At 48.1% G+C, this 22,968-nt stretch overlaps 7 protein-coding genes and 1 non-coding gene across 8 annotated transcripts; 4 read left to right on the top strand and 4 right to left on the bottom strand.

The window, feature by feature from the left end:
* Nucleotides 1–124: 124 nt before the first annotated feature.
* F9C07_1366892 (Tim17/Tim22/Tim23/Pmp24 family-domain-containing protein) lies at nucleotides 125–1,462 on the top strand. The gene has a single exon (XM_071508027.1). It carries the CDS (start codon nucleotides 315–317, stop codon nucleotides 957–959), a length of 645 nt encoding a protein of 214 aa, XP_071364776.1. The 5' UTR covers nucleotides 125–314; the 3' UTR covers nucleotides 960–1,462.
* Nucleotides 1,463–2,391: 929 nt separating this feature from the next.
* F9C07_2230209 (beta-hexosaminidase) lies at nucleotides 2,392–4,628 on the top strand (the record flags this gene model as incomplete). The annotated part of the gene is made up of 3 exons (XM_041291315.1): nucleotides 2,392–2,446; nucleotides 2,493–2,965; nucleotides 3,030–4,628. 3 exons carry the CDS (start codon nucleotides 2,392–2,394, stop codon nucleotides 4,626–4,628), a joined length of 2,127 nt encoding a protein of 708 aa, XP_041143999.1.
* Nucleotides 4,629–4,747: 119 nt separating this feature from the next.
* Nucleotides 4,748–6,802, bottom strand: F9C07_2281412 (uncharacterized protein). The gene is made up of 2 exons (XM_071510502.1): nucleotides 6,163–6,802; nucleotides 4,748–5,444 (listed from the first exon to the last, which is right to left on the bottom strand). The coding sequence occupies exons 1-2, from the start codon at nucleotides 6,229–6,231 to the stop codon at nucleotides 4,920–4,922; spliced, it is 594 nt and encodes a 197-aa protein (XP_071364775.1). The 5' UTR covers nucleotides 6,232–6,802; the 3' UTR covers nucleotides 4,748–4,919.
* On the bottom strand, nucleotides 6,735–6,808 carry F9C07_t92. The gene has a single exon. It is a non-coding gene; the product is annotated as a tRNA-Ile (tRNA).
* A 114-nt stretch (nucleotides 6,809–6,922) lies between these two features.
* F9C07_2281411 (cytochrome protein) lies at nucleotides 6,923–9,010 on the bottom strand. Its single transcript, XM_071510501.1, has 5 exons — nucleotides 8,808–9,010; nucleotides 7,862–8,736; nucleotides 7,530–7,806; nucleotides 7,304–7,473; nucleotides 6,923–7,250 (listed from the first exon to the last, which is right to left on the bottom strand). The coding sequence occupies exons 1-5, from the start codon at nucleotides 8,976–8,978 to the stop codon at nucleotides 7,094–7,096; spliced, it is 1,650 nt and encodes a 549-aa protein (XP_071364774.1). The 5' UTR covers nucleotides 8,979–9,010; the 3' UTR covers nucleotides 6,923–7,093.
* A 5,528-nt stretch (nucleotides 9,011–14,538) lies between these two features.
* On the top strand, nucleotides 14,539–17,649 carry F9C07_2147821 (serine/threonine protein kinase). Its single transcript, XM_041291314.2, has 2 exons — nucleotides 14,539–16,516; nucleotides 16,577–17,649. The coding sequence occupies exons 1-2, from the start codon at nucleotides 15,019–15,021 to the stop codon at nucleotides 17,122–17,124; spliced, it is 2,046 nt and encodes a 681-aa protein (XP_041143997.1). The 5' UTR covers nucleotides 14,539–15,018; the 3' UTR covers nucleotides 17,125–17,649.
* Nucleotides 17,650–17,792: 143 nt separating this feature from the next.
* F9C07_2281409 (dihydroxy-acid/6-phosphogluconate dehydratase) lies at nucleotides 17,793–21,552 on the top strand. Its single transcript, XM_041291313.2, has 4 exons — nucleotides 17,793–18,017; nucleotides 18,088–19,493; nucleotides 19,555–19,873; nucleotides 19,938–21,552. The coding sequence occupies exons 1-4, from the start codon at nucleotides 17,944–17,946 to the stop codon at nucleotides 19,984–19,986; spliced, it is 1,848 nt and encodes a 615-aa protein (XP_041143996.1). The 5' UTR covers nucleotides 17,793–17,943; the 3' UTR covers nucleotides 19,987–21,552.
* On the bottom strand, nucleotides 20,171–21,508 carry F9C07_1366879 (uncharacterized protein). The gene is made up of 2 exons (XM_041291320.2): nucleotides 20,992–21,508; nucleotides 20,171–20,928 (listed from the first exon to the last, which is right to left on the bottom strand). Exons 1-2 carry the CDS (start codon nucleotides 21,350–21,352, stop codon nucleotides 20,438–20,440), a joined length of 852 nt encoding a protein of 283 aa, XP_041143995.1. The 5' UTR covers nucleotides 21,353–21,508; the 3' UTR covers nucleotides 20,171–20,437.
* Nucleotides 21,553–22,968: the final 1,416 nt, after the last annotated feature.

The following is a 22,968-nucleotide window of genomic DNA, read 5'->3' as shown; positions in this document are numbered from 1 at the left end:
CTCTTTAAAAAAAAAGAATTGATATTCAGATGCCCGCCCCCGCGCTGGGGAATCACTTTTCGTGGATTTTCGAGGCGGGTCCACCCAAAGCGGTTAGCGTCGGCCAAAGCTTTTCCCGACACCGGAGAACTGCCCGTGATTACTCGTGACTCGGTCCGTCACGGGGTTGAAGTTTTTGTTCTGGTTCCTTCGAATTTCCAGACTCGCGACGGAGACCAGCAGCGCCAGAGTGGCATACCAACCGTTGTTCATTTCCTCTCGTGTTTTATTACCTTCTTAATTGTATTCATTTTAATAAAAGTTTCTCTTTCAAAATGTCTTTCTGGGACTCACTCAGCGGCCGCAAACAATCCAAGGGCCCCGAATTCGACCCTTCCACTGCGCAAGATGCTACGTCGTTCCTCTCGGAAGTCGCCATTCCTGATCCTACCTCTCTCCACCCCTTGGCTGGCCTGAACCAGGATACCCTCGATTATATCACCCTCGAAGACTCCGCCCTTGATGAAACACCTGGCTCGCGATCACTTTTGCCATCGCGTGGATGGTCCGATGACCTGTGTTATGGAGCCGGAACAACGTACCTTGCCGGTTTGACCATTGGAGGAGCATGGGGTCTTGCTGAAGGCATGAAGAAGGTGCCTGCGACAGCACCCCCCAAGATTCGCCTCAACGGTGTCCTGAACGCTATCACAAGGAGAGGTCCTTTCCTCGGAAACTCCGCCGGTGTAGTGGCTATGGTATATAACGGCTTTAACTCCGGAATCGGATATGTGCGAGGAAAGCATGACTCTGCCAACAGTGTCGTTGCGGGTGCCCTAAGTGGTATGCTCTTCAAGAGCACCAGGGGTCTTAAACCCATGATGATCTCTGGCGGTATTGTGGCTTCTATTGCAGGAGGCTGGGCTGTATGTGGAATCCATTCGTTCCTAATGTTGGAAGTTTCGCTAACTCGACCATAGCTTGTGCGCAAGACCGTCCTGTAGATGCCGCTCGTTCCGTTTCGTTGTATTCTAGCACTCGAACCGAGTCGACCTCCATTCGCCAACAGTTGGCCGAAATGATTGTCCATTAAGGGTTTGTTTCAGCAAAGCGGGAGGGTCTTGTTATTTAATTTATTTTTGGTCCACGCTGTATTAGAACGATTTTTCTTGTTATTCCTCGAATCTCTTCCCTCCGGCGCTCGAAGCATTTGCATTATCCATGGTTGGGACCGGCATGGTAATGGGTCTAAACTTTCCTGTACATATAGCGGTCCCCTGCGTTTATGGGTTCTTGATGGCGAAATGCAGGTTTTATTTCGTCCTGTCTGGTGATCTTAATTCTTTAGGAGCTCACAATGAAAGACTTGATACCAAAACGAATCATACACTTCCGGGGCAATCTCCGACTGTGATGCTAGTACTGCAACGGACAATATCCGCTTTGCACGTCTCTCCTGGCCTTCTGGTGCAGTTTGATTGAGAGACGAGAGATACGGGCGTTCTTGGATGTCATGTGCCGCTTTACAGCCGGTGGTCAGGTGACCATTCCGACGTTCAAGCAGCATGAAGTATCAAAGTTTCGCCTTTCGTTCGATTGGATGTCCGTTTGTGGGAAATACAGTCGGTGGCGTTGCGATGCATATTGCACGCTTTTCAATACTTGTTATGTCTCGATCAACACCTATTCTGGAGTCGTGGTCACTGTCACAGTACTGATAGCGGAGAAACCAAACACGACTCTCAGGTTACATAAGGGTGACATTGCTAACTAACTCCAAGCCATGCGGGACTTGGAAGTCTGATGCTGATCTGCATTAATATGGTCGGATTTTCCCCGATCTGGATGAATTAACCAGTGAGCTCAATCTATCAAACATTACCCTTGTTAGTGCCGTGCGGGGTCGCAGAGTCCAAGCTCCTCAGTCATTGAGATAAGCGTTTGAGGCCAGTATTATCAACATGCTTCCACTCTGGAAAAATCGATATGACAGCCGTCTCCGGATTTCTAAAGGAAACCCATGGTTTATTTGTTGTCTGTCAGACAACAATGTCCCGGATTACGAATAAGACAGAGTCCAGCAAAGTCCGGCTATCTCTATTATCTACTAGTAAAAGTCGACCATTTATACTAGAGATAAGACTGAACCCCGCCTCTCCTCTGCTATGAAACGTCACTCCAGGTGAAGATCACTAGAAAAGGTTTGGGGTGACTCTTGTTGATTGATTGTAACCTTACTTTGCCGATATATCCAAGCGAAGTGTTGATAGTAATAGTGCACCATGTTACATAGCTTAGATGCTACCAAACTTATGATGCGGACCTTAAATAGCGAAGAAATCATGGAGGTGTCTCTAAACTTCTGTCTATTGATTTCTCTACTCTAGACGCGAATTAGTGTTCCCCACCAACATGTTCTGGGGTCAACTTGTGAATATAGGTCTTTTCCTATCTCTTTCTATAGGAGGTACGAGCCACGAATCTATATTATGACAACATCTCACAGACTGCAGGGTACAGCCGGCTGGTCACTATACCAACTATACCGTTCACTGAGACGAGTGATACCTATTCGCTGGCTCGACTCACCAGTATTGTGGTCGATGCGCGCTATGCCAATGCGGTAGATAATGACGGCGCAACCCAAATCCCACCGACGTTGCAACAATTCGCGGAGACTTTCCAAAATGACCTCCAGTCCACGTTAGGGATTGATATACCACTCACGTCTAGTATGACGGCCGCACCCAATTCAATCTTCTTCACGCTCACCAATGAGACCGGATTTCATGATGCTGCCGGGAGAAATACCTCGGAAGCATACACGCTGACAATAAACGAAGATGGCGTGGAAATCGCTGGAGCCAGTCCGCTTGGTGCTTGGTGGGGATCGCGGTCATTGATTCAGGCGGCGGTCGTCAGTGGTCACACTCTTCCGCAGGGGTCTGCAGTTGATGCGCCTGGGTGGACTACTAGAGGTATCATGGTATGTGCCTCGCTGGCCGAACTACTCCCTCGCGTCGTTACATACTTTAACTGAGACCTGTTAGTTGGATGCTGGGCGCCATTTCTACCCACCTGAATTTCTTATCGAAATGTGCGCGTTTCTGTCCTTTTTCAAACAGAATGCATTTCACGTGCATCTGAGTGATAATCTCTACAACAACGTAGACCGATATTCTGCTCAGCAGTCGATGGATCTATATGCAGCATTCCGCCTATGGTCGGATGGTCCTGCACTAGCTGGGCTCAATAAACGCGCCAATGAATCATATACCAAGGAACAATTTGACAACATCCAACAGCAGTGTGCCCGACGAGGTGTCACCATTATCCCCGAAATCGAAGCACCAGGTCATGCGCTGGTCATCTCCCAGTGGCGCCCTGAGCTGGCCCTGGACGATCTCAGCATGCTTAACATTACTCACCCAAACACCATTCCTACTATGAAGTCCATTTGGAAGACATTCTTGCCCTGGTTCCACAGCAAAACCGTTCACATCGGAGCAGACGAATATGACAAAGATCTTGTGGCCGACTATACATCGTTCGTTAATACGATGCAGGACTATATCTTCAAAGAATCAGGCAAGAGCATGAGAATCTGGGGTACCTTCATCCCATCGCAGGGTGCCAATGTGTCCACAGATGTCTCCATTCAGCATTGGGAGTTCTTCGAGGATAATCCTTACTTCGACTACATTCAGAATGGCTATAATGTGCTCAATTCGGATGATGCGTTCTACATTGTAGGCAAGTGGTCCGGTAGCTACCCATCCACGCTGAACAAGACCCGTGTGTTCCATGGCAATCCCGCCGGCGGGGCTTATGCTCCCAACATCTTCGACACCAAGAATTCCACCAACAATCCTCCTCGAAATGACCCTCACGTCCTCGGTCACATCGCGGCTCTGTGGAATGATTATGGTCCAAACTCCACTACAGTCCTTGAGACGTATTATTCGTGGAGAGACACACTTCCAGCCTTGGCCGACAAACAATGGGGCGGGAGCATTCTAGAGGACGAATATGATGCAATATTTGACAAGATTCACGCCGCAATCCCTGGACAGAACTTAGATCGCCAAGTAAAAAGTCACACCGATACCATATTACATTATAAATTCGACAAAGACACCGAGACCATCATTGACCATTCTGGAAACGGCTACGATGGAATCATACGAGGATGCCACGTCCAAAACTCTACGCTCGTCCTTTCCAACGGCTGCTACGTGGACACCCCACTAGGTAGCAAAGGAAGAGACTACACTCTATCATTCTGGGTGAACCCCGCCTCACAGACCCCGGGCACCCTCTTCACCGGACCCGACTCGACCCTTCTCAGCGGAAATGGGTCGATTAGCAATGTGACTTTAATAAGCGGTGATAATCCATACTCACTAAACTACAGTCTTCCACTGGATACGTGGACGCAAGTGAATTTGATTGGAAAGGGCAATCAAACCCTGCTCAGAGTTTCTGATTCGGGTGCAGAGTCTACCAGTATGGAGTTTCTTGCACGCTTGGGGATCAATGGCGAAAGTCAGGTTTGGGCTCCCATTGGAATTGAAGCCCCACTGGCCCGCATTGGGGAAGGCTTCAATGGGATGATGAGGGAGGTTGTTCTACGTGGGAGTGCTGACTGAAAGGGGTCACTGTGGACCTTGTGGCATGGGGCATGCTTTGCAGTATAATACCTCAGGTTCTTATTCATAGAACAGCAATTATATAATGCCCTAGCAGAATTCAAGGATTCAAGATATATACTCTTCTATTGAATAATATTACAGTAAAACACAACAGTCACGAAGAATAGACAGAATGATAATACTAAAAACACAAAGACTTCAATTGAGATCAGATCAAAGAGTCACAGGCAAGCCGAGCTGACTCGCACCCCAAGGCCCAGAGCCCCTCAAATCAACCCAGAGATATATTTAAACCAAAACCCCAGCAGTACATCCAAACAGCAAGAGCGCAAGCACTCCAACCGACTTCTTCGCCCCAGCAGCATTGGTAGTAGAAGTCGAGGTCCCACCAGTAGAACTCTTGGTCCCAGTCGCACTCGAGCCAGTTGCAGAGGCAGTAGCGACAATAGTGCCAGCGCCAGTTGTAGGAACGCTACCGGTAGCCGTCGCGTTGGCGTTGGTGTTGCACCATACCTCTCCAGGCTCGGATGCTTTGAGGAGACATTCGGCCAGATCGCCGACGTTCTGGCCCTGGGCCAGACAGTAGTAGTCACAGTCGCTGTAGGAGACGACGGAGGCGGAGGAGCAGCAGCTGCTCATGATTGCAGAGTTGTTGCCCTGCATCGGCATTGCGCAGGCGGCATCTTTGACGGGGATCTCGTAGAGTTTTTGGTGGCAGGTGGAGGTTGCGGAGGCGGCGGTGGTGGTTGCGGTTGATGTAACTGACATTGTGAATTTAGAGAGCGAGGATTGAGTCTTGTATGGATGGATATTCTGGTAGAGGGAGTGTGTAGGGTTGCTTCTGTGATGTTAATGGGGTTAGAGAGGGTCTCTTTGGGCTTTATAAAGGGTTTGAGGACCCAGGACTACAAATCCATGGATCTCAGCACCCTTAGGGCCGGCTTCTAAGCCACTACCGCTAGAATTTTGTTCCTGGATTGTTCCTAATCTAGGTGTATCTCAAGCTAGTGTCCTTCGGGCCCCAATGGATCAATATTGCACGTCGGCTGGCAGAGTATGTTAAGCACAGACTTACTTGTAGCGAGTCAGTCTACCAGTTCACTATTGCATAGCGACCAATAGAACATACAGATTGTACTCATAGCTCTTTACTGGTTTTTCTTGGCTTTAGACAAGAATAGCCATGGCTGACGCGGCCCTGCTACCGAATAGCAGGATACTGCTATAGTTATCTAGGTCTCATCGGCTCCAGGGAAGACTAATTTCAATGTAAGACATGTGGAGCCCAAGATATCCAGTGATGGGTAGCAAGAATAGTACAGGGCTGTGTCTTTCTCCGAAGATTAGTGGTGGGCTCGGAGATCGAGGTAGCAATGCCGATACATCCCCGGCCCTATGTACTAGTAAAATGCTTCATGCCTACTATAGGTTCAGTAAAGCCGCTTACTAAGCGATGTCTATAATTCCAAATCAATATTATTGGTTAGTTCCTGGTTTTATTTCGCGCCTATTGTTCAATGGGTATCCTAACATCCTTGGGGGGTTCAACCATGAAGTACTTCACATAATCCCGGGCCGAGTTCTCGGAATAATCGGACATGCTGATGTTCGGTACAGTATAGTTCAACCGGCTCTCTTCTAGATCGTGCCTAGAGTGCTAAAGTCGTAAAGTCTTAAATGGGTATATTCTACATTTCTGGGGGCGGAATCCCAGTGGATGCTGTTGGTCTAGACTTGAACTCACTGCTATTGCTATACACTATAAGGTCCTTAGAGACGATGGCTATTCTTGAGTACACATGGACCTCTTTAATGTAACTAGTTAGCAGATCCTGCAGTCCGTTGCCACCCCATACGATATATTTAGTACACAGTAGACTGTGGGATAGTCGGTGGGTGTGGGTTTTGTGGAGAAGCGGATAAAGACTATTGAGACCTCAGTTGATTGGAAGTTAGCAACATACAGCATCAGGAACGAAAAAGGAAACGAGACGAATGGCTATGCAGGGACAATTCAATTTCTAGCATGGGAAATTGTAGAATTCTTGGGAATGCCGGATTGATAGAAGAAGTGGGAGCAAAAAAGTGAAGTGCAAAAAGTAATGGTCCCAGGGAGGCTCGAACTCTCGACTTCTGAGTTATTAGCTCAGCACTCTAACCAACTGAGTTATGGGACCAGTGGTTGAAGAACGGTTGTTCTAATTTACTTTATAAGCCTATGTTATTGTTTTAATAATTTGTAATAGCATAGCTGATCGAGGTACTGTTGCTACATAGTATCGAACAACAATACCTCCACCTACACCATGAGTCTTTTCGAATCTTCATTCTTAGTAGGATTTGAATGCGAATGTATCTATCAGCATAGATGAAAGATAGATCTTTTATTTCGTGGCCTACTCAAAACCTATAATGTACCATCCTAAAGCTTTGGGATAAAGATATATATCATCTCGACACAATCATGCAAATCTGTCAGTCAATCTAACCATCAGTGCCGGTTTATCCCATACGATAAACATCTTCTGCTGAACCCAATTCTCACTCTCGGGAGTGAGGTGTATGTCGAAATTGAACAGCAATTTAGACAATATCAAACGCATCTCCATGTGTGCCAAGCTTTGCCAGATGTTAGTGAATCGAGAACAACTACACAGAGTATGAGAACGAACTTTTTTCCCAAGCAGTCTCTGGGGCCCAAACTAAATGGCTGCACCACATCTTTTCTGTCAGAGTCAAACCTATTGTCGGTTCCCAGCCATCGCTCGGGAATGAATTGCTCTGGGAACGTGAAGTTCGCTGCATCACGGTATGATGCATAATGGTGAGTGGAAACGGTTACCTGTACATTGTGAGTTTTTAAACGAGCAAGGAGCATTAGATAGAATTCGAATGTACATCTTCTGGAACGAAGTGGCCGTCAATTGTACATCCACCCTTAGGGACTAGTCGTAGAAGGCTTGCCGCCACTGGTGGATACAGACGGAGTGATTCTTTAAGGACTGCGTTGAGGTAACTAAGGTTGAAGCATTTAGACGACGTGATTTCCTCGTCCTTAGAGAATGTGGTCCGGATTTCTTTGTTGAGTTGGTCCATGATATACTTATGTTTACACAGATAGAAGAGACATCCAGATAGTAGCGACGCCGTGGTCTCGCTCCCTGCGATGGTAATACTGTCTGTGTTAGCTGCCATGAAAAAGAAGAATAGCAATGGACCCATGTGCTTACAAGATTGAGTTTGCATGGATCTCAGCTCTGCTCATGAGGGGCTGGTTCTCGATGAACTCTTCCTTATCATCACTGAGCCCATGTTTCAGGATGGCGGACACAAAGTCTGGGCGAGAGGCTCCTTTCTGAAGCCGGCGGTCTGCTTTTTGGGCACAAAGCTTATGGTTCTCCAGCATTTTCTGTTTCAGAGCTTTTGGTAAGAGAGCCCCTTGCATTTTCCTAAACAGTGAATATTCGTTCAATACTCCAAGAAACGCGATACCCTTCACGTTGTTGAACATGAGAGCGATCCACGGATGCAGTTGACTGTCCTTGAGACAGTCGAAGGTCTCTGCGAACATAAGATCACCGATAATATCAAAGGTGGTGAAATTGAACCAGCTTTTGAGATCCTCTTCTGCTCTATGTATCTTATTGACACTAGTTCTCTCTCTCAGTCGTTGAATAAAAAGATCGACGTAATATACGACTATCCCTTCTTGTTCACGTAGACTCCGCTCGGAGAAGGAATGGGATAGCAATCGCCTGTGTCTGGAGTGAGTGTCGCTATCGACATGCCCGCCAATGCTGTTACTAATTCCGGTCAACGGCGAGCCATACATCTTAGGATCCTTTTGAAACTGTGGTTGTCCACGACGGAACCCATAAATGTCTCGAAAGCCTTGGGGGCTGTTGAACGAGAGCTCACTGGGACCAACTCGCACAACAGGGCCGTAGCGATGATGAAGGGCCAGCATTTTCAAATGGCTACGGCCTCCCAAGATGCTTAGCTGACGAGGAATATTGGACACAGCCCAGAGTCTAGGTCCAGGGAAAGATGACAATGGAGAAAGGCATAAGTTATAGACAGTATCGCATGTTATGTAACATATAAACTTGTCAACTGTTAGCTCTGTAGCCCTGGAGTCAAGTAAAAGAGACATATATCGTTGTAGAATAGACGTACCACCAAGGATGCAGCCACAGCCACCCAGAAGCTGCTGCCGTAAGGTTGGCTTAAGGCGTGTGAAAAGTACTCAGCTGCAAGGGCCATGGTCGCTATGTTGATGGAACTGCTGCGTATATTGTTCAAAAGAATAGATCCTGGATGTTGAAGGGGATCCCTAGAAGGCGACATGCTTGCTTCCTTATACTTCCACACCCTATGGCTGTGGGCAAGCTTCTGAACCTGGACTATGCATTCTCCCAAATACCGTAATTGATCCACGCGGCCCTGATAAGGTCTCGCCCTCCTGGAAGAGTACTGCTATGGATGAAAAGGTAGTGATTGGCATAGTAGATCCATGCGTGGGAAGAAACTAACCCTTGGCTGCATAACATAATATTGAAGACCTTGTATGATGTCGTAACCCATGCAAGTGAAGACAGGCCGTGCGTATCGCTATACTAACTGCTACCCTACGGATAATTTCCGGACGGTTAGACTTCCAAGGAATGAAACAATGTATATCCTATAATGAAGAGGATATCGACCTTGATTTAGGAATGATACGACGACTTAACTATCGTTGTGTGCTTGCATGTATTCGTATTGCTAACCAAATACACACGGTCTACGAAGACCATTCGTGATGCAGGATTGGACACCCACCACGAGATATTTGCGGGATACTAACCAGCCACTGAACGTCGATACGGAAGTTATCCTCAAAATGCAGCTAAGCAGACACTAATGCACCGCTCCGTGTTACTGACACTTCGGCACAGTGGCAACCTGAGCTGATCAGCACATTGTGCGCTAGGTGAGGGGTAAATTTTGGTAGATAAAATCTCCATAATCAAAGTGTGACAAAACTTGCAGAATTGATGCATGGCTTGAGGTCATATCCACGCCACCGTTGTGTTCAGTTCGGAATTGTACCACTCGCCGTGGGTTGCTGACTTCCTTTATTTTAGCAGTGTTTATAGATACTGAACTTGCATAATACAGATCTACTTAAGTTTGGTTTAACTATACTTGACTGCTGATTGTATTTCCATAATGCTTTGAAGAAACTCCGGAGAAATTACTGCATGGTCTCGACAAGGTGAGTGGGGAACTAGCTGCCAGCCCGTTAATGCAACGGCACTACTGCATCGTGTGAGGGGGTATAGCATGCACCCTTGCTGAAGACTACCAATGAAAGGATTGCTAATAAAGTACACTGACCATTTTGGGTTGACACGGGTACCCTCTGAGCCATGCTGTCTCAGAAGCGCCGTTCTGGCTGATTCATTCGGATATGTCCATGCCAATGAATATGGTTTTCAAAGCACCCATTTAGTCGAAGGGGCGTTTGAAACCTCGAACAGAAAGTAATGTACCAATGATTCTAATCCCATGATGGATGAAAATGTCCATGAGATGGCAAGGCCAATATAAAAGGATAAAAAATGTGGTTGACGGTGAAGATGTCCTCGATAGATTGAGTAACTGATCATAAAAATACTACAAGGCCTCGGTATAGGTAAAAGAGTATGATCGTCGTGAAGATGACCCTGCCCACAAGAAATAGACCATTTATTCAGTGTCTAGAACTGACCATCTGCCCATCGTGACGTGGACATCTGCCAGGAAGATAGAAGGTCTGAGGGGTCAATCCCGGCACATGGTCTGCGGTTATATTGACTTATAATGCAGATGATATCAAAGTTCAAATTTCTCCGGACAATCTCGACCCGAGGACCACCACAAAAGACAGACAAGAACATCACCAACTTTCCAGGCAAGCGTTTTCCCCTTGATATCTTCGACTGGTTACGATAAGACAAAATGACCTAATTGAGCAACCTCTGCCATAAGTGGTGCATCTCGAACAAACAGCTTCATTCATAGTCTCTACACACCTCTTTTCGTAACGTATATAAACCTCTGGTAGTAGCCACCGGGTCTGACGGCCAATCGCAACGTCCTTGGTATGTCTATGGTGAGATAGACAATGGGCTAGACTTCAGTGGAAAGACAAGGTATTATGCTGCAAGCCCCGCTCTTGGTCATGGCGCTGACCACCCATCACCACACTAATGGTTTTGTCTGGATATTAGACAGCTAATAACTAACTGGTCCAGCTTTGGAGCCTATTACCTATGGGCAAATTAATCCTCCTCACACATTCCATGCAGGAATGAACATACGGCATTGCTTCTCTAGTACCTCTGATCCTCTCCATATTTATCTTTTGATACCTCCCGCCGGGAGATCGCTCGGCAGGTGGCACGGAAATTGTCGCGGAGGCAGCTGGCATGAATCATATCCTCCCCAGTGCAGCCTTACTGGAACACGATGCATTGGCTCCCATATTCTACATCTGACTGGTTACACTATACCGCAGTCATCCAGTCTATGAGATTGAAATGGCTCTAATTGGGAATCTCTTATTTCGTAAGTTTAGCCCTAATCGAACGATGCGTTAACAGTTATGAATGTAGCGATACTACTAATTGGGAAACGAGAGGCCATTTTACTAGGACAGTCTTTAGCAAAAAGGCTGGAGCCCAGCTTCCAGAAAACTACTCACTCCATGTCCCTGCAGAAAAGAAGCCTATATCGCATCCATTACAACGATCATCTATTCTAGCTCATCGAGGCCCGGGCCGGGCCCTGTGCCCATTACCACTTTGAGTAAGGTGCTGCGCCTGAACACAAAGAAGCCAAACGTTGGGAGCAATCTACCAATCATGGCTCACTGGTGCCTTATAATTAGGGTTTTTGGTTACACGAAAATGCCTTATTCAGACCTCATTGCTGTATGGGTGATTTTCTGTACATTGTACGTGGTTGAGATCATCGCTTCAATCTATACATTTGACAGCATTATACCGTCGACGGCTTTTGAATTCTGGGACCATATTTGCCAAGACAATATGTGATCAATTGGCTGTCGCCCTGGTTGATGATTTTCTCAGTATTGTACGTATAAGATCTGTTGAGCATTAGGCCACTCAACTAAAATACTTCAGGCATTTGGTCGTGCCTCGAACCGAATAATCTGACCAACGAGATATTTCAGCTATAAGGTAGCGGCCGGACTTGGACGATTACTGTTAATCGAGGTCCATGGCTCATCTTGCGCCCCAAAATTCCTAGTACAAACATACGAATGGCGGATTTGTACGGAGTAACCTCTGTGTACCTATCACGGAATAATTGGTTGATCATCTCTTCCGTCTATCTACTAGTTGTAAGGCCCCTAGAGCTTGTTCAGGTGCAAGCATGACGATCCATATCTGGTCACGCGACAAGGCTTAACAAGATATAGAATAATGTGGGATTCAGGTGCTGTGATGGGATCGCAAGCTACCGTTTTTGTCCTCACATTCCAATCAATAGCCTGGGTCCATTCTTGACTTATTTGGAATCATAAGCTTCGTGGAGAGGCCTGCGGTCGTATCGTTGAGCAAACTTTCTCCCTCCGAAAAAATAATTTTATATGGAATGCGGTTGCGAAATGAACCGGGGTGGTGGCTTTTGTCATTCGCGAGGACAAAGTGATAGTGTCGCTGCCGAAGGATCAAACCTGCATTCGGCTTCCGTATCTGGAATCACTAGTATGCAACGCAACACAGGGACATCGGCACTGACCCCGAAACGTTTCCAACACCAGCTTGAACGGCGATTGCGTCTGCAGACAAAATAGTGCAACAGTAGCAAAAGGTGGGTGCAACGGTATCAGGGCTAAAAATGAAAAATTTCAGTCCCAGTCTAAGGGTTAGTGGCCCCTTCGAATCCTCATAAGCGGCCACGCGGCTATCGGTGGAGGGCCTGAAATTCTCAATATACGACGATGAAAACCGCTAGGGCTGATACCCTGAGTCTGGGTCAGTTGGGTCCGGCATCCAAGTGGCCCATCGAAGCTTTTGCTTAGCAACGCAATGTGTAGTGGGACCTATAATTGCTCGGAAATGAGACATCTGTCGGACTAATGTGGTCTGGACCGTGAACTGAGCGAAGATAACCCGGTGCATTTTTCTGCGAGGCCTCTGGCAAGTATTTATCCTTCCAAGATCTCGAGAGATTGGTCTCATAAAATGACGAGATCTTGATCTACGTCATCCGTGCAATCTAGCATCATTGGCATATCTTCAGTCGTCTTGAGTCAGCAACAGGTGTGTGGGGCACATAATCATGGGCATTGACCAACCGGAAGCAGTCAACCCGGCATGCCTGCCAAGAAACGCTCTCCAGCCATTCATTCGAAAGAAATGCGCCCGTAGGCCCGAAGTGCTGGGTCAACGGGGCCTTTCAATAGCTCGTTGTCTTGGCGATCGTCGAGGGGATCCCTATTTCAATTTTCCCCGTGACGAATCACTGATTTGAAGGGCCAAAGAGCAAACCTGGTGAGAATTAAACAGCTTACGTAGACTTTGGAGGCACAGCCGTCGATCATGAAGCAAGTAACCGAGGATAACCCATCACAATTTCAGAGCAATCAGATTCAGGGTACAATCAACGGAGTTAAATTTGCCCCCTCAAGTGGACTAACGCAGACGCTAAGGTAGTGTGGCCGATGATGTGCACTGTGCGTCAAATCAACTCGACAGATGATAAATAACGACTCGTCGCGTCGAAAATGGGTCGGAGATTTGAAACCATGGAATGCGGTCTGACCCGAAATTTCGGCTTGAAGTCGAGTCCCATCGACCATTGGGAAATTGGAATGCGGAATTCGAGAACGTCTGTCCGCGTCCACCTGCAATTGGGGTTGTTTTAGTATTATTTCACGAAGAACCACTTTCCCGGTCTCTGAGACCTAATCCGGATTAGTTCCACTTAATTCAAGCTTAGCCAGGATGGGACTGGGTCACTTGCGATCCATGGATCATTTGCTATTCACCGAATGTCATTGCGTTTTTTTTTTTTTTTTTTTTTTTTTAAACAATCTTCTGAGTTCTCAAATCAGGACTCGTTGCCCGTTTAGGATTTCTTGCAGCTCGCAGGTTCCCAAATGGGAAATAGGTATCTGCGAGAGCTTTGTAGTACTCCTACTGGTAGTCCTTCTAAGCTCTTGGATTTGTTGAGAGGCAAGGACAGACAATAGCGCCGTTAGAATTGAAGGATAAATAAACGTTGTTTTGTGCAGTGCAGCGCAGTACTAACAAGCAGTTTGCCCGATCCAGAGGATCTGCAAGGCACCACCTAGAGTCACAGTCAATGACAGAAAGAAGAAATCTTCACCATTTGAAAGAATGGACCAAGAATATCTTGTACTAACGAAAATAAAATAAAACAAAATAAAATAAAAATAAAAAAAAGGAAGAAGAATATACTCCGTATGAAAAATTGAAGAAAAAGAAGTTCCAAAGAGTGGATCCTGCCAGAAAGTCTCCTGTCAGCCATGATCCATCACAATCCAGCCACTGACTTCAGTGTGCCTCGATTAGTCGTTGCATCCCCCTGTACTCCGAACCCTTCCCACGATCTCCGACCAGACTAAGCCTCATGAAGCTTCTATTTCCAGGACGGGCCTGATTTCAAGAGGGAACACCGCCAAAAAGAACCGAGACGATCTTGATATGGAAGGGAACAGTGGTTCCTCCTTTTGGTCTTCCCGCCAACGGTATTACTGGATGCGGGGTAGCGTTAAATCCTGTTGAGTGACTTGAGTCCTCACCTCGTGGCCACTATGCCAAAAGCAGAGTGGTCATCAGCTGACCCCGCGTGGGTTTTTTTTCTGTAGCGTCATCTAAAGTAGTAGCTGCTGCGAAACTTAACGCTTGCATGGATACTGTCCGGGAGGGCGTGTATTTAGCCCTTGGGGAAGAACAACCAGCCCGTCCCCGACCTTAGTTTTGCCTCTTTCTTGCTCCCCGACTAAAAAAAAAAAATTAAACCCCCAATTTCCTTTTCCCTTTCTACCATTATCTTATCTTTCTCCTCTTTTTCCCTCCTCTCTTAACCTTCGCCACTTCCTTTCCCCTCCCAGATGCTTTGATAACACAACCCATTAATTACCATTCACCCCCGGTTTCGACCAAAATCCTAGGCCTGAAGGCCTTTTTTTAACCAAGTTCAGCTTGGTCAACTTAGAGTTTAACCCGAGGGACCTTTTAGGTAGCGGTTACCCGCCTAGTTCGAGTGACAACTGTGCTTTGGGTCCACTTTGCGCCGCGACAGCAGTGCCCTTCCGGTAAATAGAGCCATCGGGATATCGCAGCACTGAACCCTCTTGACTCGTTCGATGATTTCCCCGGATTCTTCGCAATCGACCGATAGGTCAGCATTGTTTGCTAAACAGCCTATTCTGTTACACGAAGCCTCTGCTACAACGGCTTCGGGTAACAATGGAATTTCTTCGGTGTCTTCGGTGAGCTCTGGAGTAGAGGGCATCTGCTCTCCAGTATCCTTGAATGGAGAATTCTCACCGAATATAAAGGATGAAATGATTCACCAATTTCACCCCGGGGCTCCACAGCCCCTTCCGTCGCTTCAGATACGAACGGATCTGCCGCGCACAGCGCAACTGAGCCCGTCGAAAGAATCTGACCCGTTCATGCATCACAGCATCTCGTCGAGCAGCCTTCCGCGAAGAACATCGAGTTTGCGTGGGTTTCTCGAAAGGCCCTCTTCCGGAGGAGGTTCCCTGTCCCCAGCGTCGTTATTGTCGTCGCCACAGCTCATGGCCATGGGAGACATCACTCCCTTGCCTTCGCCCATCAGTGGCGTCTCGCCATGGAAAATATCGCGTCGCAATTCACAGTCCTTGTCTCGGACCCCGTCACTTCTTTCGCGGAACGGCTCGAGCCTGAGCTTGCGCTTGAGTGACTCATCTCAAGTACTGAGGCCCTCGGAATGTCGATCGCGAAGCAAGCAACGTGGCATGGCGGAGATGTTAGGTGCTGACAAGCATTCAGAGACACCCAGCAAGCCGCGCCCTGATGGAGCTCCGAAGCATGCTCGTAATCGTAGCCTTAGTGAGTATGTCCCTCCGACGAAGGCCATTCCAATCAAGCCGCGTCCAATCGCAGTTTCGGGATCGGGTGTGTCTCAAGGCATCTTCTCATCGTCGAGTACCGACTCAAAGTCCAACAACCTACACCGGGAACAGCACCTAGCGGTTCATCGCGGCATCGCGATCCCCGCAATCCGTCCTCCAACACCGCCAAGGAGTAGTCGCAGTACATCTGATGGTGATGTGGAGCCCGTCATTCTCAGCCCACAATCCATGGATGGCTCGGATGAGATATATTCGGTACGTTCCATTCGGTCCCAGCAGCCGCGCAAATATCGCAAACTGCGCGAGCTCGGACAGGGCACATTTAGCCAAGTATGTCTAGCAGTACGCATGGAACTGCAGGATGATATGGACACGGGTTACAGTTCGAGCCTCCAAGGGGTGAATGCCGCTACGCAAAAGCTCGTCGCTGTGAAGGTCATTGAGCATGGCCCAGCGGGTGGAGCTGATGAGGAACGATTGGAGGTCTCGCTGAAGCGGGAAGTAGACATTCTGAAGTCGGTCAACCATCCATCACTTGTGCAACTAAAGGCGTTCGGAAGCGACGAAAAGCGCGCTCTTTTGGTCTTGGATTACTGCCCAGGAGGTGACCTGTTTGACGTCGCAACCTCTGGACCGAGGCCCATGAGCCCAGAACTCATTCGACGGATCTTCTCTGAGTTAGTGGCCGCCGTGCGTTACCTACACGCCAACTTCATAGTCCATCGGGACATCAAACTTGAGAGTAAGAGGTTCTACCGTGGCCCGGATTGACCATAGTGCTTACAAGTCGGACCAACTACAGATGTCCTAGTCACTCTGCCCCCCGCTGCTATGGAGGAGATAACTGATTGGCGTACATACGATCGCGCGGTAGTCACTCTTACGGACTTGGGTCTATCTAGACGGATTCCGCAACCTCCGGAGAGCCCGCTCCTCCAAACCCGATGTGGAAGCGAGGATTATGCAGCCCCGGAAATTCTAATGGGACAGCCCTATGACGGGCGGTCCACCGATGGTTGGGCCCTGGGCGTCTTGCTCTACGCGATGATGGAAAATCGACTACCGTTTGATGCTTTGCCGGGTACTCGAGGCGACCCGGCGAAACTCCGTGCTCGTACCCCACACCGCATTGCGCGATGTGAGTGGTCATGGTATCGGTATGCGGACAATGATGGTGAATGGGATCCCCAGAAGGGGAAAGATCTAGAGGGGGCCCGCGAGTGCGTCGAAGGGCTTCTAAAGCGGAACACTAAACGCAAAAGCTTGGATGAGATTGCATCCCTTGAATGGGTTGCGAAAGCGATTGATGTACCGGGTGGGTTGAAGAGAGGTGACAAAGAGGTACCGTAGAGCTGGTCTCTTGGTTCATGTTTCACCACTCTTCCTGTCGGTTCTTTATATTGCCTTACGTGATACAGAGATGGGCACCGGGGTGATGGACTGATAGTGTTCCTGTATCTGTCTTTCTTTTCTCCTCTTTTTCTTTTTCTTTGACCTTTTTTGCTCCGCTTCTTTCTTTCTGTATTTTCCTTCTTCTCTTTCCTCCCCTTGTCTTTCTTCCCACTCCTCTTTCTCTTCTTTTCTTCCTCGCTATAACCTTTTCTCATTCCCTTCGCTTACTTTGGCTAGTCCAAAAGAACCGGTATACCCTTAGAACTATTTTGACTTGCCCTTCCTAACCCCTTTTATGCTGTACTTGCTTTCTTTTTATTCTTTTTATTTTTCTTTTAACGGATATACAATACTCATGACAAGACCGCAAGGAAAACGGGTGGTAGAAGACAACAATCGCAGGTTCTAGATGGTTTCGAAAAAGAGTTTAAGTGTATAATAATTAATTATAAACACAATACAAACAAACACTACTGAAGATGATTAGAGGTTCATTGCTGTCACTAGATTTTATGTATACTTGTAGGTAATTGAGTAGTCAATGACGCATGATTGGCCTGAGTGCTGACAAACTACGGCATGGGATTGGGCCAACCGGCATCGGGGAGCCTGAGGCTAACTCCGGCCCCCGACTTCGCTGCGGAGGACGGGCATCACTCACGGCGACCCGCTCCACTTTCTTGTAGAGTTTAGAAGCTATTTATTTTCTTTCAATTGAGTTCCCAATTGCCCTTGTGTGTCATTTCCACGGACCCCCATACCCCTCAAACTGCAACTATGCTTCTTTCACAAACCCGGGGGCGTATGCCCTCTGCTCTGCGGAGCCTCTCCAGGCGGTCCGCCGTCAATGTGTAAGGCGATTGAATGAATTGCCCTTTCCCATTCACCAATGGCACGTTGCTGATTGATTTTCACTACTAGTCGTCCCCTCTCTACCACCCTCCCCAAGCAAAAGGCCTCTTCCTCTGAAGACGACAACGCTCTGAACAAGGTCTCCCGCCATGTCACACAGCCCATCTCGCAGGGTGCTTCCCAGGCCATGCTTTACGCTACCGGTCTCACCGAGGAGGACATGAACAAAGCTCAAGTCGGTATCTCCTCCGTTTGGTATAGCGGTAACCCCTGTAACATGCATCTGCTCGATCTCAACCACCGCGTCAAGCAAGGTGTGGAACAGGCAGGCTTGATCGGCATGCAGTTCAACACCGTCGGTGTCAGTGATGCAATCAGTATGGGTACGAAGGGTATGCGATATTCTCTTCAGAGTCGTGATCTGATTGCCGACTCTATCGAGACTGTTATGGGTGGTCAGTGGTACGATGCCAACATCAGTATCCCGGGTTGCGACAAAAACATGCCCGGTGTGTTGATGGCCATGGGCAGAGTCAACCGGCCGAGCATTATGTTGTACGGAGGCACCATCAAGCCCGGTTGTGCCGCTACCCAAAACAATGCCGAGATTGACATCGTCTCCGCATTCCAGGCCTACGGGCAGTTCCTGAGCGGCGACATTACCGAGCCTCAGCGATTTGATATTATCCGTAACGCTTGCCCAGGAGGCGGTGCCTGCGGTGGTATGTACACGGCCAACACCATGGCCACCGCCATTGAGACCATTGGTATGACCCTCCCTGGCTCTTCTTCCAACCCCGCCGAGTCCCGCGCCAAGGACCTTGAGTGTCTGGCTGTTGGTGGGGCGATCAAGAAGCTTCTGAAGGAGGACATCCGCCCTAGGGATATTATGACCCGCCAAGCTTTCGAAAACGCCATGGTTGTGGTGAACATCACCGGTGGCTCGACCAACGCTGTGCTGCACTTGATTGCCATCGCTGATTCGGTCGGCATCAAGCTGGATATTGAGGACTTCCAGTCCGTCTCCGACCGTATTCCTTTCTTGGCTGATCTGAAGCCATCGGGCAAGTACGTCATGGCCGACATGCACAAGATCGGAGGTACCCCCGCACTGCTCAAGTTCCTGCTCAAGGAAGGCCTCATCGATGGTTCCGGCATGACTGTCACCGGTGAGACTCTAGCCAAGAACCTCGAGAAGGTGCCCGATTTCCCCGAAGATCAGAAGATCATCCGCCCTCTGTCCAAGCCCATCAAGGAGACTGGCCATATCCAGATTCTGAAGGGATCCCTGGCTCCGGGTGGCAGTGTTGGTAAGATCACTGGCAAGGAGGGTACTTCTTTCACTGGTAAAGCACGTGTCTTCGATGATGAGGATGATTTCATCGCTGCTCTGGAACGTGGTGAGATCAAAAAGGAGGACAAGACTGTTGTGGTTATCCGCTACACCGGGCCCAAGGGGGGTCCTGGTATGCCCGGTACGTATTGAGAGTTCAAATTCCTCTTGGTTAACGTAGCTAATCATTCCTCGTGGGATAGAAATGTTGAAGCCCTCTTCTGCCCTTATGGGCTATGGTCTCGGACAGTCGGTTGCCCTCATCACCGATGGACGTTTCTCCGGCGGCTCTCATGGCTTCCTGATCGGACACATTGTCCCTGAGGCTGCTGTTGGTGGACCTATTGGTCTCGTCAAGGATGGTGATGTCATCGTCATTGATGCTGAGAAGCGCGTTCTCGACCTTGAGGTTGACCAGGAGACTCTCGCCGAGAGACGCAAGCAGTGGGAAGCCGATAAGGAGGCCGGCAAGCTGCCTCCCACCGGTCTGACTATGAGAGGAACCCTCGGCAAGTACGCTAGGTATGTTATCTCTGCCCCATAGAATGCACATGGTTTGATCTTAGTTACTAACACGCTGCAACAGGACCGTCAAGGATGCCAGCCACGGCTGTATCACCGATGCTCTTGATTAAGTGTGAAGCTGTCGGGTGTATTTTATCTTTGCGCGGGACGCCATCGTAAAGCAAGGCGTCTTTTCCCGCCTATGTTGGAATGGGTGGAATATATGTCCTGGTTAATATATTATTGTCTTTGTGCCGCTTGGATAGGCGAACCAAAAGGATTGAAAAGCATTTCCTTTACCCTCATGTTGTTATTAGGAGCATTCATTAACATGATACCTTACAAAGTTCATTAATCTAGTTCTTTTAATCGATCTTTCGAGTAGGCGACAGCAATGGAGCATTTGAATATTCAGCTCCCATACCCTGAATGCGAATACTACACACCTCCTTTGCGCCACTGGTCTTTTGAAACCAGCGTTATAGCCATAGGCTCGTTATCACATCACGGATACATGTCCATTCAGAAAACTCTAATCACCTTACATGTGAGCGTAATTAACTTCGTCCTGACATTCTAGGCTCATTTCCCGCCCTTTTCCTGTATCATGACGCCGATGAATACCATGAGGACGGCAGCGTAAGTTACAGATGCGGCGAATACAGCCTCTAAGCTACTCAGATACCACGCCATGAGAAGCCCAAAAACTGACACGCAACCCGTTGTTACACCCAGTTGCAAATACAGTTCTTGTTTGAGTGCAAGCAACCACATGGGACCGACTAAGAAAGCGCCACCAACCAAGGCCCCAGCAATCCGCGACCAGAGTCCTCTCTTCAAGGTCTCAGTCCGAGTGGCACCGATAGGTTGCGCTCCGCCTTCGCCAGTCTCCCATGGTCCAGTTGGGATCGCCCCTTCTTTGAACGCTTCCATGTCGCTGGCAGTTTTTCCGTACCTGGTCATTTCCCTCATCAGCAGGTAGTTGTCGTGAATTCGCTCACTTGACGCAATGAACGGATCGTTGCGTTGCCCAGCATACCTCGCCATGTATTCATGGTCTTGGACAGCCTGAACTATTCATCGTTCGACGTCAGCAGGATGGACAAGATTTTAGAGTCTCTCTCCGGCAACCGCACCATACTTCCTAAGAGTGGACTCCAGGGTTTGGATTTCTTCCTTTGGTCTCGCGTTTCCGTGGTCGAAATGAAGCGTGATAGCTGTTTGGATCAACCTGGCCTGGAGGTGTCTCATGTACATTCGATGCATGTCCGCCAAATTGATACGATAGCCATATTCCCCGTCCGACAGGGTCTTCCTTTGACCCCTGCCAGCTCTCAAGAGCTTATACGCCCAGCGTGGGATATAAGGTGGCCGTCTTGTCACTAAATTAATGAAACCGTTCCTGTGAAGATGGCGGATAGTATCCCACAAGCGAGCATCTTCTGCATTTACCTCTGCAGAGAAGGGGTTCTCGGCGCTGCTATCTCTAGTTGACATAGTGTGTGTACCCCCCACCTGAGCCTGGTAGACATGAACTTCCCGTGCTCTGTTGGTGACAAGACGGCACGTTGTCCTTTTACATGTCGCTTTTTCCTTTTCCTTCGACGGTCAAATCCGTCAATTGATTGGTCGGTGGGAGCCTGCAGTTCAATCTGACAGCCTCGTCACTTCCCTCATCCGGTAAGATCAGCAGTGAGGCTCCAATCTTCATGTCAGCCCATCTCACACCCCACCGAGAAAGATAACCCAGCTTTGCAAAGAGGAGGTTTTTTCTCGCGCCAGCTTGGGACCAAAACATCCATTCCCACCATGTCCCAAGACATGGTAGAAGTCAAGGTGTCAAAACCAAACGATACTGAGCTATTGATAGAATATATCGCCCCGGTGGCTCAAATTTCAGCTTTGAAGTCCACGCACTACCATCAAATGTTGAAGGCCACGCACCATGATCGTTTTCTTCAAAACAGGGGATCTGAGACAGCAGATGGTATCCGCATCCAGGTGACACATGGATCCTGCGATGTCGAGTTCGAGGATGGGCGCTACCGAATTCAATGTTCTACGGATGATATTCGTTTTCTGATACTATTTATCAACTTCCCCTTTCGGACTATCTGTCAGCCAGTCGGTCAGACAATTATTGAATTCGGTACCAGATTTACGTTCGATGACTGGTATAAGTCAATATCTTTTGATCCTGCGGTAATAAATTCCTTCGAACGCAGATACAAGAAACGCCAAAGAAACAAGAAACGCCGTCGATGCTCGTGGTTTACACTCCGATGCTGGTAAGACACATCGGGCTGGGTGGGACGTCTGAGGTAAATGCCCTCCTCCGTACACTCGAACTATTTCCAGCTAAGGAGGAAGTCTGCACCAGTTGGAGGAACGACTAAGGGGCATCAGTCTTGGAAGATAACAGGATAAGAGTCTAGTCCCGGCTAATACACCCTACACCCAGTCGGGGCAAAGCGAATCTTATATGGGATTTAGCCTTGTTACGGATATTTCCATCTTAATTTGGAAGCACTAGTTACCAATTTATATACTAAGGAAATCCTCATACGCGGATTACTATTATGGTGTATATAGCCTAGTGTCGAGTATCTTTTTAGATCAGAAGTTTGTGGCTATCTTTTACTTATTGAGCAATCTACCGAGTGTTATGGAGTGCTCTTCTTAGGTTCTTGTTTCTTTCTTGTTGGACTAGGATGGCAGTAGGCATTTCCCTTGTTTCTCTACCTATAGAAATCCCGATCTACCTCAAGAAGAAACACGCAACCTCAATTCACTCACAAGACATTCTCTACGAAAGCATATAAATAGTCCCTGAACGGCCAAAGGGTTGAATCTAATAATGATGGAAAAGACCTACCCAACAGAAAGCCAATCTTCTATATCATGCGGAACCCGCCCACGGAACAGTTGTGCGAGGTTACGTTCAGCACAGATTAGTAGTGGAATGATCACATCACGCTGGGCTCATGTCGTAGTATATCCTCTCCACAAAAACGTATCTTTAGTTATTGTTTATAAGATCCTGATCTCCACAAGCGTGTCTCGCCTGTTGCGGTTATATAGGACCATAAAGATGACAGATGTATGTATCGGCA

This window comes from Aspergillus flavus, chromosome 3 (assembly GCF_009017415.1).
Source record: "Aspergillus flavus chromosome 3, complete sequence".
Lineage (NCBI taxonomy): Eukaryota > Fungi > Ascomycota > Eurotiomycetes > Eurotiales > Aspergillaceae > Aspergillus > Aspergillus flavus.
Note: the sequence above shows the minus strand (reverse complement) of the source record. Positions and strands in the feature narration are given on the sequence as shown.

Bases quoted from the DNA above. Each gene is read 5' to 3' on its own strand.
- F9C07_1366892 (XM_071508027.1), top strand. From the start codon at position 315: ATGTCTTTCTGGGACTCACTCAGCGGCCGCAAACAATCCAAGGGCCCC.
- F9C07_2281412 (XM_071510502.1), bottom strand. From the start codon at position 6,231: ATGTCCGATTATTCCGAGAACTCGGCCCGGGATTATGTGAAGTACTTC. The intron at 5,445-6,162 runs GTTAGGATACCC...TCCCTCTACCAG, and splicing joins TGGTTGAACCCCCCAAGGAT to AATATCCATCCATACAAGAC.
- F9C07_2281411 (XM_071510501.1), bottom strand. From the start codon at position 8,978: ATGTCGCCTTCTAGGGATCCCCTTCAACATCCAGGATCTATTCTTTTG. The intron at 7,807-7,861 runs GTAAGCACATGG...TAACACAGACAG, and splicing joins ATCCATGCAAACTCAATCTT to TATTACCATCGCAGGGAGCG. The intron at 7,251-7,303 runs GTTCGTTCTCAT...CATCTGGCAAAG, and splicing joins AGAGACTGCTTGGGAAAAAA to CTTGGCACACATGGAGATGC.
- F9C07_2147821 (XM_041291314.2), top strand. From the start codon at position 15,019: ATGATTTCCCCGGATTCTTCGCAATCGACCGATAGGTCAGCATTGTTT. The intron at 16,517-16,576 runs GTAAGAGGTTCT...GACCAACTACAG, and splicing joins TCGGGACATCAAACTTGAGA to ATGTCCTAGTCACTCTGCCC.
- F9C07_2281409 (XM_041291313.2), top strand. From the start codon at position 17,944: ATGCTTCTTTCACAAACCCGGGGGCGTATGCCCTCTGCTCTGCGGAGC. The intron at 18,018-18,087 runs GTAAGGCGATTG...TTTCACTACTAG, and splicing joins AGGCGGTCCGCCGTCAATGT to TCGTCCCCTCTCTACCACCC. The intron at 19,874-19,937 runs GTATGTTATCTC...ACGCTGCAACAG, and splicing joins ACCCTCGGCAAGTACGCTAG to GACCGTCAAGGATGCCAGCC.
- F9C07_1366879 (XM_041291320.2), bottom strand. From the start codon at position 21,352: ATGTCAACTAGAGATAGCAGCGCCGAGAACCCCTTCTCTGCAGAGGTA. The intron at 20,929-20,991 runs GTGCGGTTGCCG...AACGATGAATAG, and splicing joins GTCCACTCTTAGGAAGTATG to TTCAGGCTGTCCAAGACCAT.